General features: G+C 34.1%; 1 protein-coding gene and 1 non-coding gene across 2 annotated transcripts; both read left to right on the top strand.

Moving 5' to 3' along the window:
* The first annotated feature begins 736 nt into the window (after positions 1 to 736).
* On the top strand, positions 737 to 3,952 carry Smp_166930 (ADP-ribosylation factor-like 10, arl10). Its single transcript, XM_018795878.1, has 5 exons — positions 737 to 934; positions 1,016 to 1,096; positions 1,129 to 1,202; positions 1,238 to 1,470; positions 2,899 to 3,952. The coding sequence occupies exons 1-5, from the start codon at positions 812 to 814 to the stop codon at positions 2,943 to 2,945; spliced, it is 558 nt and encodes a 185-aa protein (XP_018650146.1). The 5' UTR covers positions 737 to 811; the 3' UTR covers positions 2,946 to 3,952.
* A 2,829-nt stretch (positions 3,953 to 6,781) lies between these two features.
* Positions 6,782 to 6,853, top strand: Smp_tRNA_00708_Pseudo_TTG.1.1. Its single transcript has one exon. It is a non-coding gene (tRNA).
* Positions 6,854 to 15,331: the final 8,478 nt, after the last annotated feature.

Genomic DNA, 15,331 nt, shown 5'->3' with positions numbered 1-15,331 from the left:
ATCGATATACCGCAAAGCGTTTGGTCTAAGCTTGCTAGCAGTTGAAAAGAATGAGTACCACGGCATACATACTCGTGATCTGGTGCTAATGTGTGACCGTGCGCCTTAAGCAAGGTGAGCACAGTAAAACTAATGATATCAGAACGAAAAATCGAAAACTTGTAGAGCTATTTATTTTGATGACTTATTTACCGATACACATTCATAGTTTCCCTCCTTTATCTACGGCTTATCTTATACCACCTTACACTGCTTAACAACACTGTCGTTCAAAAATTCTTCTAATACACGGATTCTGAAAACAAGCTAAACCAGAAGTTAGGGATGAAGTTGTTCGGACGGTAGTCAATGTGTTGAGGCAAGCACAATCTGGTTAGGCTGATTGTTGTAAAGGTGCTCAACGCGACGCACCCATAGATGGTCTGATACTGATGCTTTGGCAACTGCCTTCAACTAGGAGTGTTTACAGTTAAAAGAATAAGGTCAGAATAAGTGTCAAACGTTTACAAAACTATTTATTTAGGTGGTTCATTGAGTGGTACAAAAGATTTCTTAATATGTAATCAGACACGAGTTCACTCCGGGAAGTAATGATGATCACCAGCTCCTTCATGGATACTTCGAACACTTAGGTAAGCATAACGACAAAAGGATTGACACGGTTTGTCGATTTCCTGTCGTCGAGGCGAAGTCTCTGTGGGTTCTGAATTTGATGAAGAATATTGAATATTCTTGAGTAGTTTTCGTTTTTGTGCGCTACTCAGTTACTTATTGTCATTGCCATTCGCTTTATCGAGAAGTTGGAATTAAAATGTTGGCATTTTTCCAGCGTATTCTCGATTGGATTCGAAGTCTTTTCTGGAAGGAAGAAATGGAACTAACATTGGTTGGTCTTCAGTACTCGGGAAAGACCACCTTCGTTAATGTAATTGCTGTAAGTCTACCGAATTTGATTGGTTCGGCAGTATACCTTAGTTTGGATATGAATTGATTGATAATTTTTGCTTTTATGTAGTCTGGGAAGTTTGACGAAGATATGATACCTACTGTTGGTTTCAATTTGCGCAAGGTTACTAAAGGGAATGTCACTATAAAGGTAAAGGATTTTGTAGTAATAAACTCTTTCAGATGTGGGATATCGGCGGTCAACCTCGTTTCAGAAGTATGTGGGAACGGTATTGCCGGGGAGTCAATGCGATCATGTAAAATTTACAGTTATTGTATATATTTTATATAGTTATATGGTAGATGCTGCTGATCATGAGAAACTAGAAGCTTCGCGCAACGAGCTTCATGCTTTGCTTGACAAACCCCAGTTACTTGGCATCCCTGTTTTGGTGTTAGGAAATAAAAAGGATTTGCCAAACGCTCTTGCAGAACATGAGCTAATTACAGCTCTCAATTTGGGGGCTATTACTGACCGTGAGATATGTTGTTACTCTATCTCATGCAAAGAACAAGAAAATATAGGTGAGGTTAATCTTATTATCAACTCTTAAGTCATCATATTGTTTTGTCAAGGATGTGAGGCAAATTAGTAATTTTTATGAAACACTTCAAGCAATTCTATTTATATGATTTACATCTCCCAGTAGGCTTGTTGTACAAAGTGACACTGTGTGTTCAAGTTTTTCTCCTTTATTTCTGTCGACCGAAGTACCTGCGATCGTAGCTGTTGACCTCAGTGGCTGATTCAAAAGTGAATCTGGTTGTCTTCGTACCCAAATCACTATGTGACATTCTAGATTATCTGTCAAAGGACCATTTTATTGAAATTAAATACCTCGTAACGCAGGTTTAGGATAGCAGTTTTCTGATAACTGAACATAATTTTTTATCCTTATCAGCTTTATTATTCGCACTTACTAGGTAGTATAGTGTCATACTCTGCTTTCAAACGGCTGAATTCTGATCAGCAATAAATTCAACCTAATCGACAAGTTACATGACTTAAAATCAAACTCAACACCCAATATTCTTGAGACAAATATGTCAATCACCTCTAAGCAAGTATCGATTGCGTGTTTAAAGTCAATGGTTGGAGAATGTGGACTGCATTCTGCTTACTACATTTTAAGTATAAAGAAGAGTTCTCTTTTCAGTGAATTCATTTTCGAAACTGTAAGATCACAAATATGTACTTATTTTCCAAAATAAAACTACACCCATAGTGATAATAAAACTGCTAAAGTTGGAAACAGTAAGGTAGAATGAACAAGGGGATTAAAATGTTCCTATCAAGGAAACTAATCACTGATTGTTGTCGAGGTCTTGAATATTCATAATGAAGATAGGCAGGGAAATTTAAATTAGGTGAGAAAGGCTCAGAATGGTAAGATAAAATCTTTGGAATTGAAATTAACTGTAATTAGAGGGATAATAGTAACAAATAAACCAGTTGGGGGTTAGAGATCCATGGAGAAGATAGAAAGGAAGCAGACGGTTGTCAGTGAAGAAAAGTACAGAGAAAAATAGTAATCACGAAAGATTAAGACCATGGTAGAAGAATAGGTTGTACCAGCTTTTAGTGCAACATAATTCTGGTTTTCCCAGATAAACCAATCCTTATTTTATGTCCCAATTAGTATGTCCAGTTTACTACAGTTTAGACAAACAAGTTATCGTTAGCCGACATAATAGACATGGTTCATAACGTAGTTCATGATTGTATTATTAATGCCAATAATATTATTTCCAGGTCTCAAATTGTTAAGCCACTAAAACGTTCGTGGCGATCAATTCATATTGCTCGACGCACATCACGGGTCTTTCTGCAAAAACTCATTCACAAATGTAGTTCATGTTTGTTTTCGAGTCATATCTTATTATCCCTTTGTTTTGTTGTTATTGGTACTGCTAGTCATGTTTTTTATTTAGCTTTTCTTCACTCTGTTTTAGACATCACACTCCAATGGTTAATTAAACATTCCAAATCTAACCGATAAAAGTAATGAATTTGAAATAATCCATTTACTCGATTGATAATAATCTCTAATTCACCCAATGAATAATTTAAAATACCATCTTTGGCTGGATATTCAACATTATGGACAGTCCGAGTTATACTTTGATTTACACGTTATTTTTCTCATATATTGGTCATTATGCGAAGATTTAATTAAATCTCATATGTAATCCCGATATACCTTCGTAACCACTCACAGAAGAATTCAAATAAACAATCCCATCTTATTTCGTTGTGTAATTAATTTCTTTGCGGGAATAATCTATTACATACATAATCATTTCCGTATTCACATTCCCTATATTTACTTCATTGTAAACTTGAACTAAACAAAAACATTTTTGTTGTCTCACTTCATTAAAAGTGTGCGTGACTGCTATTTGCTTATTATTTTTGTATGCTGTAGTTGGAAAATGATCAATGTGTATAATTAGTATTACTTTGTTCCTTGCTTCATTTTCTAAATATTTTAACTCGGTTGTGGGTAAAAACGAAGTGATTACTATTCGTTTTTTTGTATGTTCCATACTCGTTTCGTTGTTTTCCCAATGAACTAGTACCGCATTTGTGTTTTTTCCTCAAATTTCTGATTTTCGTTTTATTTTCTTTATTTGTGTTTTTACTTCACTAACCCGTTCAAATTAACCTTTCGCTTTTTGAATATAGACGGTTTGTTTTTGCCTCTCCTTTTTGGTCAGTCAGTTTTAATTACAGGTAACCGAACACTAAGCCTAACTAAATGTAATAGTTATTTCATTTTAGGGGTGCTGGTATTTTCTATGCATAATATACATTAAAGCGACAAAATCAACAGATATAATGTACTCTAATAATTTTTGTCTTATTGATCATATTGGTGACAATTTATTTTCGTTATAGATCAAATTTGATGCTAATCTCTTTTTTGGTCTATAATCTAATCAGTTCATATATTTTTTGCATCCATGTGAACGCGTTTTTCATTTGGTGATAAAATGCCTTGGTAGTAACTTTCAGACTTTTCGTTAAGCGGCTTTAAATCTGACTTTAAAATGTAAGCAAGGTAGCTGTAAATTAATAGGGGAGGGGAATTCCTTGTGAAATAGTGTATCGTATTCACAACACATTGAGTGGTGCCTTTTGAACCGTATACTACTATACTGAGACTATGATCTATTAATCATGAATTTATTATTAGTTAGAGCTGAAAGATTAGTGTTAGGACAGATACATCAATATAGGACCTGTTATAAATAAGCATTAATCTACGTCACCAAACCACATTAACACAGTCAGATGAAATTAACAAAATATATAGTGGAGTCTAAATAGTGTAGCAAAGATCATGAACAAGAAGACTATGTTGCTCGGGAAGATGGTCGTATATATGAAAGGATACTGGAATTCAAGATCTAGAGTTATCGAGCAAATCCCAACCAGATAATCTTTATCTACCAGCACGGCTAAGATCTGCAGTCTGTGAATTCACGCGATGATTCCATACCCTTGTTCGGTCGTTCTTAGCTTCCTTACAACCTGTATGTATACCAGCTTATACACTATATAGAGGTAGGTACTGGATGGGCTTGTAAACCTTTATCAACTGAGACGGTCAAGATGTGTATTTGTAAGCCCATCCAGCACCTACCTCTGTAGTATATAAGCTGGTATACATATAGGTTGTAAGTCACAGACTTCAGATCTTAGCCGTGCTGGTAGATGAAGATTACCTGGTTGGGATCCGCTTGATAATTGCGATCAGTGGTTGGTGTTGGGTAGCTTCACTAAAAATCGGTCACAATGGTGTGGATTTCCTTCACTCATTATCTTCCTTCGAATCCTGTATTTCAGATTTGTTTTACACTTTCCAGTTCACCATTAAATACATTCTTTTTGAATCAGATTCTCTGTGCTTAAAGTTTTTTATTATTGCTGATGATACTATTATTTCTCCTTTTGTATTCGTCTTCATACCTTCATCTTTTTATGTTTATGTGGTGTAACAACTTAGATCGATTCACATTTGTCCCAAATACTGTTTTGCTTATGACTACATGTTGATCAATCATATATATTTTTTTTCTAAAAAAATCTTTGGGAATGAGTGGATTGGTGTTTATCTTAAGGTTATTTCCTTTGAAATACTTTAATAAATAGAAAACAGGAACATTTATGAGATAAAATGAATTCTCGCCTCTATTGATGACTTCACATTATTACGAGTAACCTTGAATCATACCATTTATAATGCCGGGTAAGATTATAATCTAAAAACTAGGTGATTAACAAATCAAAAAGTGTAGATCACTTCTGATTTATATATGATCGAAAGAATGTAAAGAGAAAAATCATTAGCAATCATTGACCGATCTTGCAACGCGTAAAAATCTATAGAAATTAGTCTCAACAGTTGGAACTAAAAAGGCGACATTAAATAAAACATCACTTACCAGTTTTGCACAGTAACATGTAAGAAATACCATAAATTCATTTTGCCCTACATATATGTATGCATAAATTTTGTTCAGTATTATTTATTGTTACGATGCTTATAATTGACAAAATATTTTCAGTAACAGATTTACAGAATAACCTAATCCGAAATTGCACACTATCGGATTCTTACTTAAAAGTAACTCCATGATATCATTCTCTCTACTGTAAGATTTGAAAGTGCTAGATTTAATCCTGTGTGTACTATATTTTGGATGGGTTCATGTTATAGCTTGTGGCCTGTGTGCCCTGTTAATGTATGACGTGATAATACAGCCATTTAGAGATCAGTGATTTATCGACCGGACCAATGACGCATAAAACCTGTGCGAGCAGTCTAGAGTCTTATTCGGTCCTTCTTCCTGTCTAGCCATGCCTGTTAAGTCCAGAACACCAATAAAAAACCCTGCTATATGAATCATGTATTTCAAACATACTGGGTTTATATACAAACCAAAAAGACCACATCGTAACATAAAATAAAAAATAACATTAGTACAAGATTAAGCTAAATGTGGCTGTGAATGTTTGAGATAGTAATTGATAGACAGAACATAACTCAAGAATGGTAAATCGCATAATAATAGATAACAGGTCAAAATAAGGTTCATAATAATAGGGACATGAATAGTTTACTTATTTAACAATTATACGATAAAAATATACTCATAGTATTGGTCCATAAATGAATCCCAAAAGTTACCATTCATTATTTTTATTTGGAGATAACAGTTCACGATTAGTACGCCACAATGTAGGATTCTTAAACTAGATGATTAACAATCATTCTATTTAAATGTTATTGATTTGTAATGAAAATTATTCTCGAAAATGTTTTATATGAACTAAAAAATTGACTTGAAATGTCATTATATCATTATTGCTTCTAGTTCATTTTTATAGAATATAGTTGAAATATTTCAACCTTGAGATTAATTATGAATAATAACGCTTTTTTTTCTCCATATTATCATTTAGTAAATAATATTATGTAATACTGTAATATCTTGACAAACATGGGGAATATTTTAATATGCTATTACATTATCTTAGTTCTATACTAATCTTAGGATAAGATAAATTTGTTCTGTTTTTAGTGATATCTATTTATTTGAACACATAAATATTGGTACAAAGGGGCACCAGATACATATGAGTCATACAAATCTTTTTTGTGTGATAAAACATTTGGTTTAAATCCACTTAGTATTGTTTCTTTGAATCTTCCCATTGATGTTTAGGACTGCAACTGGTCAGTCTCTAATTGACATATGGGAAGATTCAAACAAACAATACTAAGTGAATTTAAACTTCACCCCATTGCACAAGCAAGTGGCTATCAGGACTTAGTAGCTGAGTGGATAACGCGATGGCGTTTGAAGCGAAAGGTACTGGGTTCGATTCCCAGAGTGAACATCAACTCTGTGATGCAGGTACATCCAGCCGACGAGTCCCAAATAAGAGGAAACGCGCATCCTGGATTCCACTGCTAGCCACTATCCATCTTTGCTTACCATTTGGTATAATATTCATTTTAATTCAGAATGATTTCTTATTCAACATAATCTTCATTTTATTTTAATGTAACATTTATTCAGAATGATATTTTTGATTTGTAATAATTTAGTGCAAACTTCCATTCAATACAACGTGTAGCATGTATTTTGTTTTAATAACTTTGTCCAGTTAAGTATTTTTGTTATGACTTTATAAAAAATGGACGTATGCTAATTCGTTATTGATTTTCATGTCCGGCTTTTATCACGTGAATTATCCACCAATCGAAATACGACTTTTCCGATCTTAACACCGTGACTAATCAATGACGTTCGACCAGTATGAGTAGTCTAGCGTCCTTATTGGTCCCTTGTCCGCCTAGCCCCTCCAATTGAGTCCAGAACACCAATTGCAGCTTCTGCTATACGAATCTATGCGAATCATTTATTTCAAGCATACTCTGTTTATATACCAGACAGACAGAGCGCATCACACCATAAAATAGAGAATAATATTTGTACAAGATCAAGCCAAATGTGACTGTGAACGTAGGATACAGTAATCAGTAAACTGAACATAATTTGGGAACAGTAAATCATACAGTAATAATTCATAGGTCAAAATGAAGCATATAATAAGATGAATATATATATATATATATATATATATATATATATAGTTAAACAGTAAGAATATATATAGAATTATAGTCCATTAACAGGTCCCGGAAGTTACCCATACTCATGTCTTCGCTAGGATATAACAATCTTTTTTCCTATTTCGATCATTTTTGACAATTATTGATAAAATTTCAATAAAATCGATATATAAATGAACATATTTTGATTAAATTGATCTTCACACTTTTGATAGATGAATGAGTGTGATGATTAAAATATTCGAATTATTGTATTGACTAGAAATTCCCGTAATAGTAAAATTTGTAGCAAATTAAACTAGATAAGCACAAATGAATGTGTTATATTTGGAATTTTAGATCAGCAGGTAATCAAGTACAAAAGAATCATTAGTTCGTACAAATATCACAATAAGATCCATTTCTTTCATAAGTTTTGTATTCTTTCTTGCGTTGTAAGAACCTCGCAGCTTTTTCGTCTTAAGTATCCAATTCCACACTTATAGTAGTTACTATTGTAGTGTATCTAATTAGCTTTATATACATTACCACGTACTAGATATGTGATTATGATAATTAAAAGTATTTGAATCGATGTGCTATTGTAGAATTCCCGAAATAATGCTATTTAAGGCAGGTAGAACTTAATGAGCACAGCCGAAGTGATAAAATGAAACACCTTAAGTGGATTTGTAAAGTTACTGTTCATTTCCCCACTAGGGATGGTAAATCCAGTAGTTCGGATTTAATTGAGCTGGGTGTTTCTAATGATCACTTATCTCAATCTACTAGTTCGGAAGGTAGTTCTCACATGGAGAAGCGATTACATACCTCCCGTGAGTTATTCCATGATTTTACTATTGACACAGGAAGTATAGAGTTCATTATCTCGTTCAAGAACTTGAAATCATTAAATTCTAACGTGTTAGTACGACCCGCTGAAGTCTCAGTATTAAGAATTACTGAATACAAACTGCCTATACGGGGATGCTGTTAATTGTCAATTAGAGACGATAATTCTTTATATATGCCTTGTGAAGTTTTAGTTGGTGAAACAGGACTGTCAATATTTGGCTCAAAAAATTTGAAGACAAAGTGTTGTCTTTATTAGTTTTTAAAGATGATTCTAATGCTTAGGAAGAAGGACCGAATAAGACTCTAAACTGCTTGTACGGGTTTTATGCTATATTTGGAATTCGTTTTAAGCGTGCAATCAAGTATCAAGCAATCATTAGTTAGTGCAATTATCACAGTGATTTAATAACAAACATTATTAGTTAAAATACAAAGTTTTTCATAAATTAACTTGTTTATGCACATGTGTATAAATTAACAGTCGACATAGTAGTTATTGATTTATGCCTATTGCTTAGTTTATATATATTAAATACGAAATCATGTAAAACCACTTTCATGAAAATGATAAATCACAACCGAAACTTGATGTATGTTCTAATTACAATAAGCTAGGATTGGGTAATGTACTCGAACAAACTGCTAGATCTGTTTTGTTGTACTTTTTGCTAGCTGTATTAATTGCAATAATATTTACGTATTTTTGGGCCTGATAACGTGTTCTTGATCTTAGATGGTTTAACGTTTGAGAGATCAATAATCTTTTATGTGTACAATGGCATCATTTCCGTCGTTAATTCTAGGAAACCAAGCTTCACATCAAAACATAATGTATATTAGTAATGAGACAAAAAACTAAATTACATTATTTTCATTACTGAATTTTTTAAGTTGATTGATTGTACAGATTGCGTCAATTTTGAGACGTATATAGATTGAATGATTATCGTTGTTTACAAGTAAACTGGATTTGAATATACAGACCATTAGATTCCCGCTCACTAATCTAAAAGTAATGCGCTCACTTAAGTGCGATATCTGGTGAGGACAGGACGGTCAACTTGAATACAAGGACAAATCAATAAAATGCAACCTACGAAGACAACCAATCGCAACCAAAGTCAGTAGAAAAATTGTTTTGAGGCTTGTGTAATAGCTAATAAGCTCATTATCTAGCTCAGGGATTTTTAAGGATGGTGGTCCAGTATTAACAGTGAGATTGACTGAGGTCTTAGGTAGAATCTAGGAACTAGACGTAATCACACCTGACTAGTCCCAATCACTGATTGTGCCAATCTATAAGAAAGGACAAAAGTCCTCTTGTGACAATCACAGAAGAATCAGTTTGACTAATATAGTGTCTAAAATATTAGCTTCAATAATACTTCGACGCCTAACTAAAGCTCGTGAAGAGCAGACTAGAGAAAACCAAGCTTGTTTTCGACCTGGACGTGGTTGTATAGACCAGATATTCACTCTACGTCAGGTCCTAGAACATAGGCACACATTCAGACGTCCCACAATAGTAGTATTTCTCGATCTTAAGGCGGCATTTGACTCCATTGATCGTGAGGTTCTATGGCAGTGTTTTTCACTGAAAGGAGTACCAAAGAAGTACATTAACATTATAAAGGCTCTCTACTCGAACACAACTGGTCGAGTTAGAGCTTATGGCGAACTGTCATCAGAACTGATTCCCTCAAGCGGTGTACGTCATGGCTGTCCACTCTCGCCATTCTTGTTTAACTTTGTCATCGACATGCTTTTAGAGATAACAATCTCGTCATCTAAATCTCCAGGAGTTTAACTTTTACCGGGAGGCTCACTTGTTGACTTAGAATATGCCGATGACATAGTTCTATTTGGTGAAGACGCTGACAAAATTCAGAGTCTTCTGACCATTATAATCAACAATGCAGGCATGTTCGGGATGCGATTCTCTCCATCGAAGTGCAAAATGTTACTTCAGAATTGGGTTGCATCGACACCCGGAATAATGATAGGGAGTGAAGTAGTTGAGCGTCTTGACTGCTTCACTTATCTTGGGAGTCTCATCAACCCTTATGGTCTGGTGTGTGACGAAATCTCAGCACGGATACAGAAGGCTCGTCTAGCTTTTACCGACTTGCGTCATTTATGGCGTAGGCGAGATATCCGTCTAGCAACCAAAGGACGAGTTTACTGTTCAGCAGTTCGCTCCGTCCTACTTTATGGCTGTGAAACATGGCCAGTAAGAGTGGAGGGTGTTCGTAGGCTGCTAGTATTCTATCATAGGTGTCTTCGAAGCATTGCTCGTATATCCTGGGACCACCGAATAAGTAATACAATCGTTAGGAAACGGATACTAGGTAAGGATGGCAAATCGATTGATGAAGTAGTGAAACTTCATCAGTTGAGATAGCTAGGACACTTGTTACGTATGCCCAACCACCGACTGCCCCGACGTGCAATGTCTTATGGTGTAGGAGTGGGTTGGAAGAAAGCTAGGGGCGGACAGACCAAAACGTGGCACAAATCCATGAAGTCGCTGACAAGTGGACTGGGCCATATTGGTAGGTGTAGACTACCTGGTTGGGATTCGCGAGATGATAGCAATCGACGGTTAGAGGCCGTGAATAACATGACTCAAAATCGTTTGCAATGACGAAGGTGCATCCACTCTTTGCGTTTTCACAAGTCCTAATCTTCTAAATTCTTCACGTCCCTATCTTTTTTCTCTTTCCAAATTTATTTCACTGAATTGTACTCCTTGAATAACATCTTCAAACCCTAATCTTTCCGATTACTGATATGCTCTTACGACCTCTACCACTATGGGATTTGAACCGACAACTGCATCTCTGTGCTGATGTGGTATGACAACTCGAACTGATGTACGTACGTACGAAGTTCTACCTTGTGACTGACTGATCTAGCTCAGAGATGTCATTATCATCGGAAACACCCATCTGAGCTGCAAGTTTTATCTTCTATTTTTAAATTCTAAAATTAATTTTAAAAACTATAATTCCTACTAGTAGCTTTATCCTTATATTGTTCAATCGATACCGAATTAAACTTGTACTCTTATATTTTTAACAATATCCTTGAACTTGTTATAGCTACACTATGCGGTTTACTTAATGAAAAGATTTGTCTTCTTTTACTGATAGCTGTAGTCTGGGAATTATTGTTGAAATATTCGTATAGAGTATTAATCTTTGTCTATATCATTACTTGTACCTGTTACCCCTGCTTTTCATATCACATGTGTGCTATTAGCTAATATTATACAAAAACTACAAAGCCATTTTTAATGAAGTAAATTTATAAAGGAGAAAAAACTAATAACAGTAAACACTACATGATTCTTAAATGATCAACACAATTTAGTATAATGATAAGTAAGTCTAAAATACACTCCAGATACGATTCTTTATGCTATATTCACATATAATAAATATCATGTTGATTCGTTCAAAAATGATTTAACAATGATTAAAAGACTAATTGTGAAGGAATCTATTTAGTTTGTATGAAAAATGTCAAACTGCTTAAAATGCTCGTACATTGGAATTCTTTGAATTTGTGTAACATGTAATCCTTAAAAATGTTCTCTCGAACAGTCATAATTTTCTCACCACTATCTGATGTCAGACTGTTGACTTCATGGAAATATATGCAGTTTGGCTCAATTCACAACCACAAATTAGTATTAAACCCTGAACGAATTTAATAATGAAGAATGCTATTCAGTAGAAATAACATTTTGTATTTAGTAGCTGTAAGTAGGAAAATTAATCATCTATCAAAGTCATATCATTATGGTTATCAGCCGAAATGTAATAGTTAGAAGGTGATTTTTAATTAGTTTTTGAGTCTAATAGTTTTCAAATATCTTTCATTAATATGTCTACATATTTGTTGATTTGATTACGCTTAAGTGAAAAGACAAAAAAATTCCCAGAGGAAAACCCTACAGAATTTAGAAAACAATCGATTCAAACAAATAATTCTGTAACAGTAATTATTTCTCTCATTTAAAAACCAAAACAGACATTTGATACTTAGCAGTGAAATTGTTGGCTTTAGTGAACTAAAACATCTAAAGTTATGTTTCGACATCACTTGACATCAGTGTATACATACACTTTCCCTATCTTTCTAAGCTATTTCGCAATTGTCTACCTGATTCGATTAACACTTGTACAGTTCAATTTAAATTAACATTGTCTTCCAGCGTTGTTAACGAAATAATGTGGTAAAACATATTAGGAGCTTGAAATCAGTTAAAACTAACTTCCTAAAATACTTGATACAGTGGGCTGGCTCTTGACAAATCTAAATCATAAATTATACAAAATTGATAACCTAATTATGAAAAATGACTAGCGATTGAAAAAGTAAGCTACAGTTTGATACGAAATCAAGTGACTTTCATTTTCATAGTTTGAATCCTTAACTGATCTTGGCTAGACCAATACTGAAAACCCGGAAGCACTGGACAGCTGTTTCATCCTAGTATGGGACTACTGAAAAGTGGGCACTACAGAGGACCGAACCCAGAAATTTCAGTTTCTCTCGCGAACACTTAACGTGTAGACCATTGAACAGCCATCAGTGGTTTGCATCTCAAACTTCAGTCAATTCACAATATTGCGAAACCCTCATCTATTGCCTACAATGGAAAACTGTCTCACACCCGATATGATTGGACTTCATTTTAACGGCTTATCACTAGAAGTGCAAGAATGGCATCTTGAAGCTAGTTATTGATGAATGGATAACTATTATTAGTGGAGTGTTTATGTAGATTGTAGAATTCTCATTGTTTTAAAGCATACGATATAAAACTATGAAAATCTCACGAACCGTTTCGTAGTTGAGGTCACAACGTTACAGATTTAATAACGTAAATATATCAGTATTCACTTTCATTATTCCATATAGACATTCACAATGAACTTAAAATTATTATGCATGTGAACCCAAATATCTCTAAAAGATTTAAATAAACCGTGTTGAACTAATCAATGAAGAATTAGTTCACTGTTGACAGTATATATGAAGTATGTTGTTTGCACAACGGTTAGATATAAGGATATGACCACTTAAAAGACTTAATAACATGTACAAACTGTAGTAGATAAATAACTCCCTCTCTATACTGTGCATAAAAAATACTTCAAAATGTTAAATTAGCATAGCACAGACCTTTTAATAAATATGAAATTATTAAACACCTTGTTTCATACACATGGGAATCTCTCCAGTGATATCCAATTTCAAAAAAAAACGTCATAAGAAGTCAAATGATCTAATTTGATTGATAAGATTATAAATTTGCATTCAAAATTAAGAGTATCGAATATACAGTTTTTTTTTAATTGATCACAAATCTAGTTCTTGATAATCCAATCAAAAAAGTCATAAATCAAAATGTGGAGAAATTTTAACACCTCACTTGTTTTTGAAGTACGTGCTAACAATGTTGTCTATGAGGAGAATGAAAGCTTAATGACTAAACCATCCAGCTCAGAGAACATTTTACCTCCAGGAAAGTTTCTAGTCATTATCAATAATACAATCTTAAAAGTATACATCTAATATTCTGTGTAAATTGTTCATTAACCCATAGCAAGAATACTAACAATGCTTACAGCTCAGATTATAAATGCTAAATTGACGTGGTTATCTTACTTTTACATCGTGACAATCCAGTTGGGCTACATTGGTTGGAGTACTTTTTCTTTGTGGTTGTATTATATCAAGCAGATCAGACGGACAGTAGTACTGTGGTATGGGTTACTTATATCCACATAAGTAGTATATGGTAGTGGCTAGGCATAGAATGTATTTTGGCAGAAGATCGATAAGGAAAGAACAGGAACGAAGCGCAATCGGTATGAAAATGCATGAACAATGAAATCAGAGAAGATAGACTGATATTTGCTGAAGGAACAGTCAAGGTTGAGACAATTAATTGTTATTTTGCAAACTAAGTGTTTACTGTATGGTTATCAGATTTTAGTGAGATAGTCTGCAGTTTGTGCTTAACTACATTCGATTGTCCCCACTCGTCTGTTCTGTTCACTACAGTACGACCAAAAATAACCAATCTAAAGCCAATGTGTTGTGGTGTGAAACGACAAGATATCTAAAATATTAGCCAGCTTTATCACTTGATACATAAATAGAGCTTTGGAACAGCAAAAATGCGTAAACCAAGTCACCTCGAGACCTGTTCATGTAAGTATTGACTAAGTCAATATACTAAAGCAAATACCAACGTTCAACTGTAATCGAATTCAATGACATGAAGACATCATTTGGCTACGTTGACCAAGAGGTTTAGTGGTTGTGTTTGTCGTTGAAAATGAGTGTTGAAAAGCATGTAATCCTCCTGAAGGCTATTTACTTGAACACCTTTAGTTGGATTGAGGCCGTAATTGGCAACTTTCATCAACGTTCTCCAAGGTAGCTCACTACTCCCATTTTTACTTACTTTCGTTATAAATATTCCCAAAAATCTTCGTTTAAATTTCCAAGTATATATCTTCTACTCGGAAACTCAGTTATCAATCTGGAATACTCAGATGAGATAATTGTGCTAGATAAGGATAATTAGAAAGCCGTCTTCCAAATGCCTAGAGCAACAATGCAAGGATTTATGGGTTACTTTTCTCGCAATTTTAGGACTGGACTGCAACATCACTTAAATTGTTCATAGCGAGTGAAGTTGATTGAGTTAAACACATAATTTATCTCGGAATTCTCGTCAGCCCTGATAGGCTAATGTCCGTTGAAATCTCGAAAAAGCTTTAGAATGCTCGATTGGCTTTTGTCAAATATTCTACTGTAGCATTTTCACTTTATATTATATACCTCATACTTACAAAATAATATCGGTTTTTCTTATGAAAAGA

The sequence above is a fragment of the Schistosoma mansoni genome, chromosome 2, assembly GCF_000237925.1.
Source record: "Schistosoma mansoni strain Puerto Rico chromosome 2, complete genome".
NCBI lineage: Eukaryota > Metazoa > Platyhelminthes > Trematoda > Strigeidida > Schistosomatidae > Schistosoma > Schistosoma mansoni.
The sequence above is the reverse complement of the archived record's forward strand: the minus strand, read 5'-3'. Positions and strand labels throughout refer to the sequence as shown.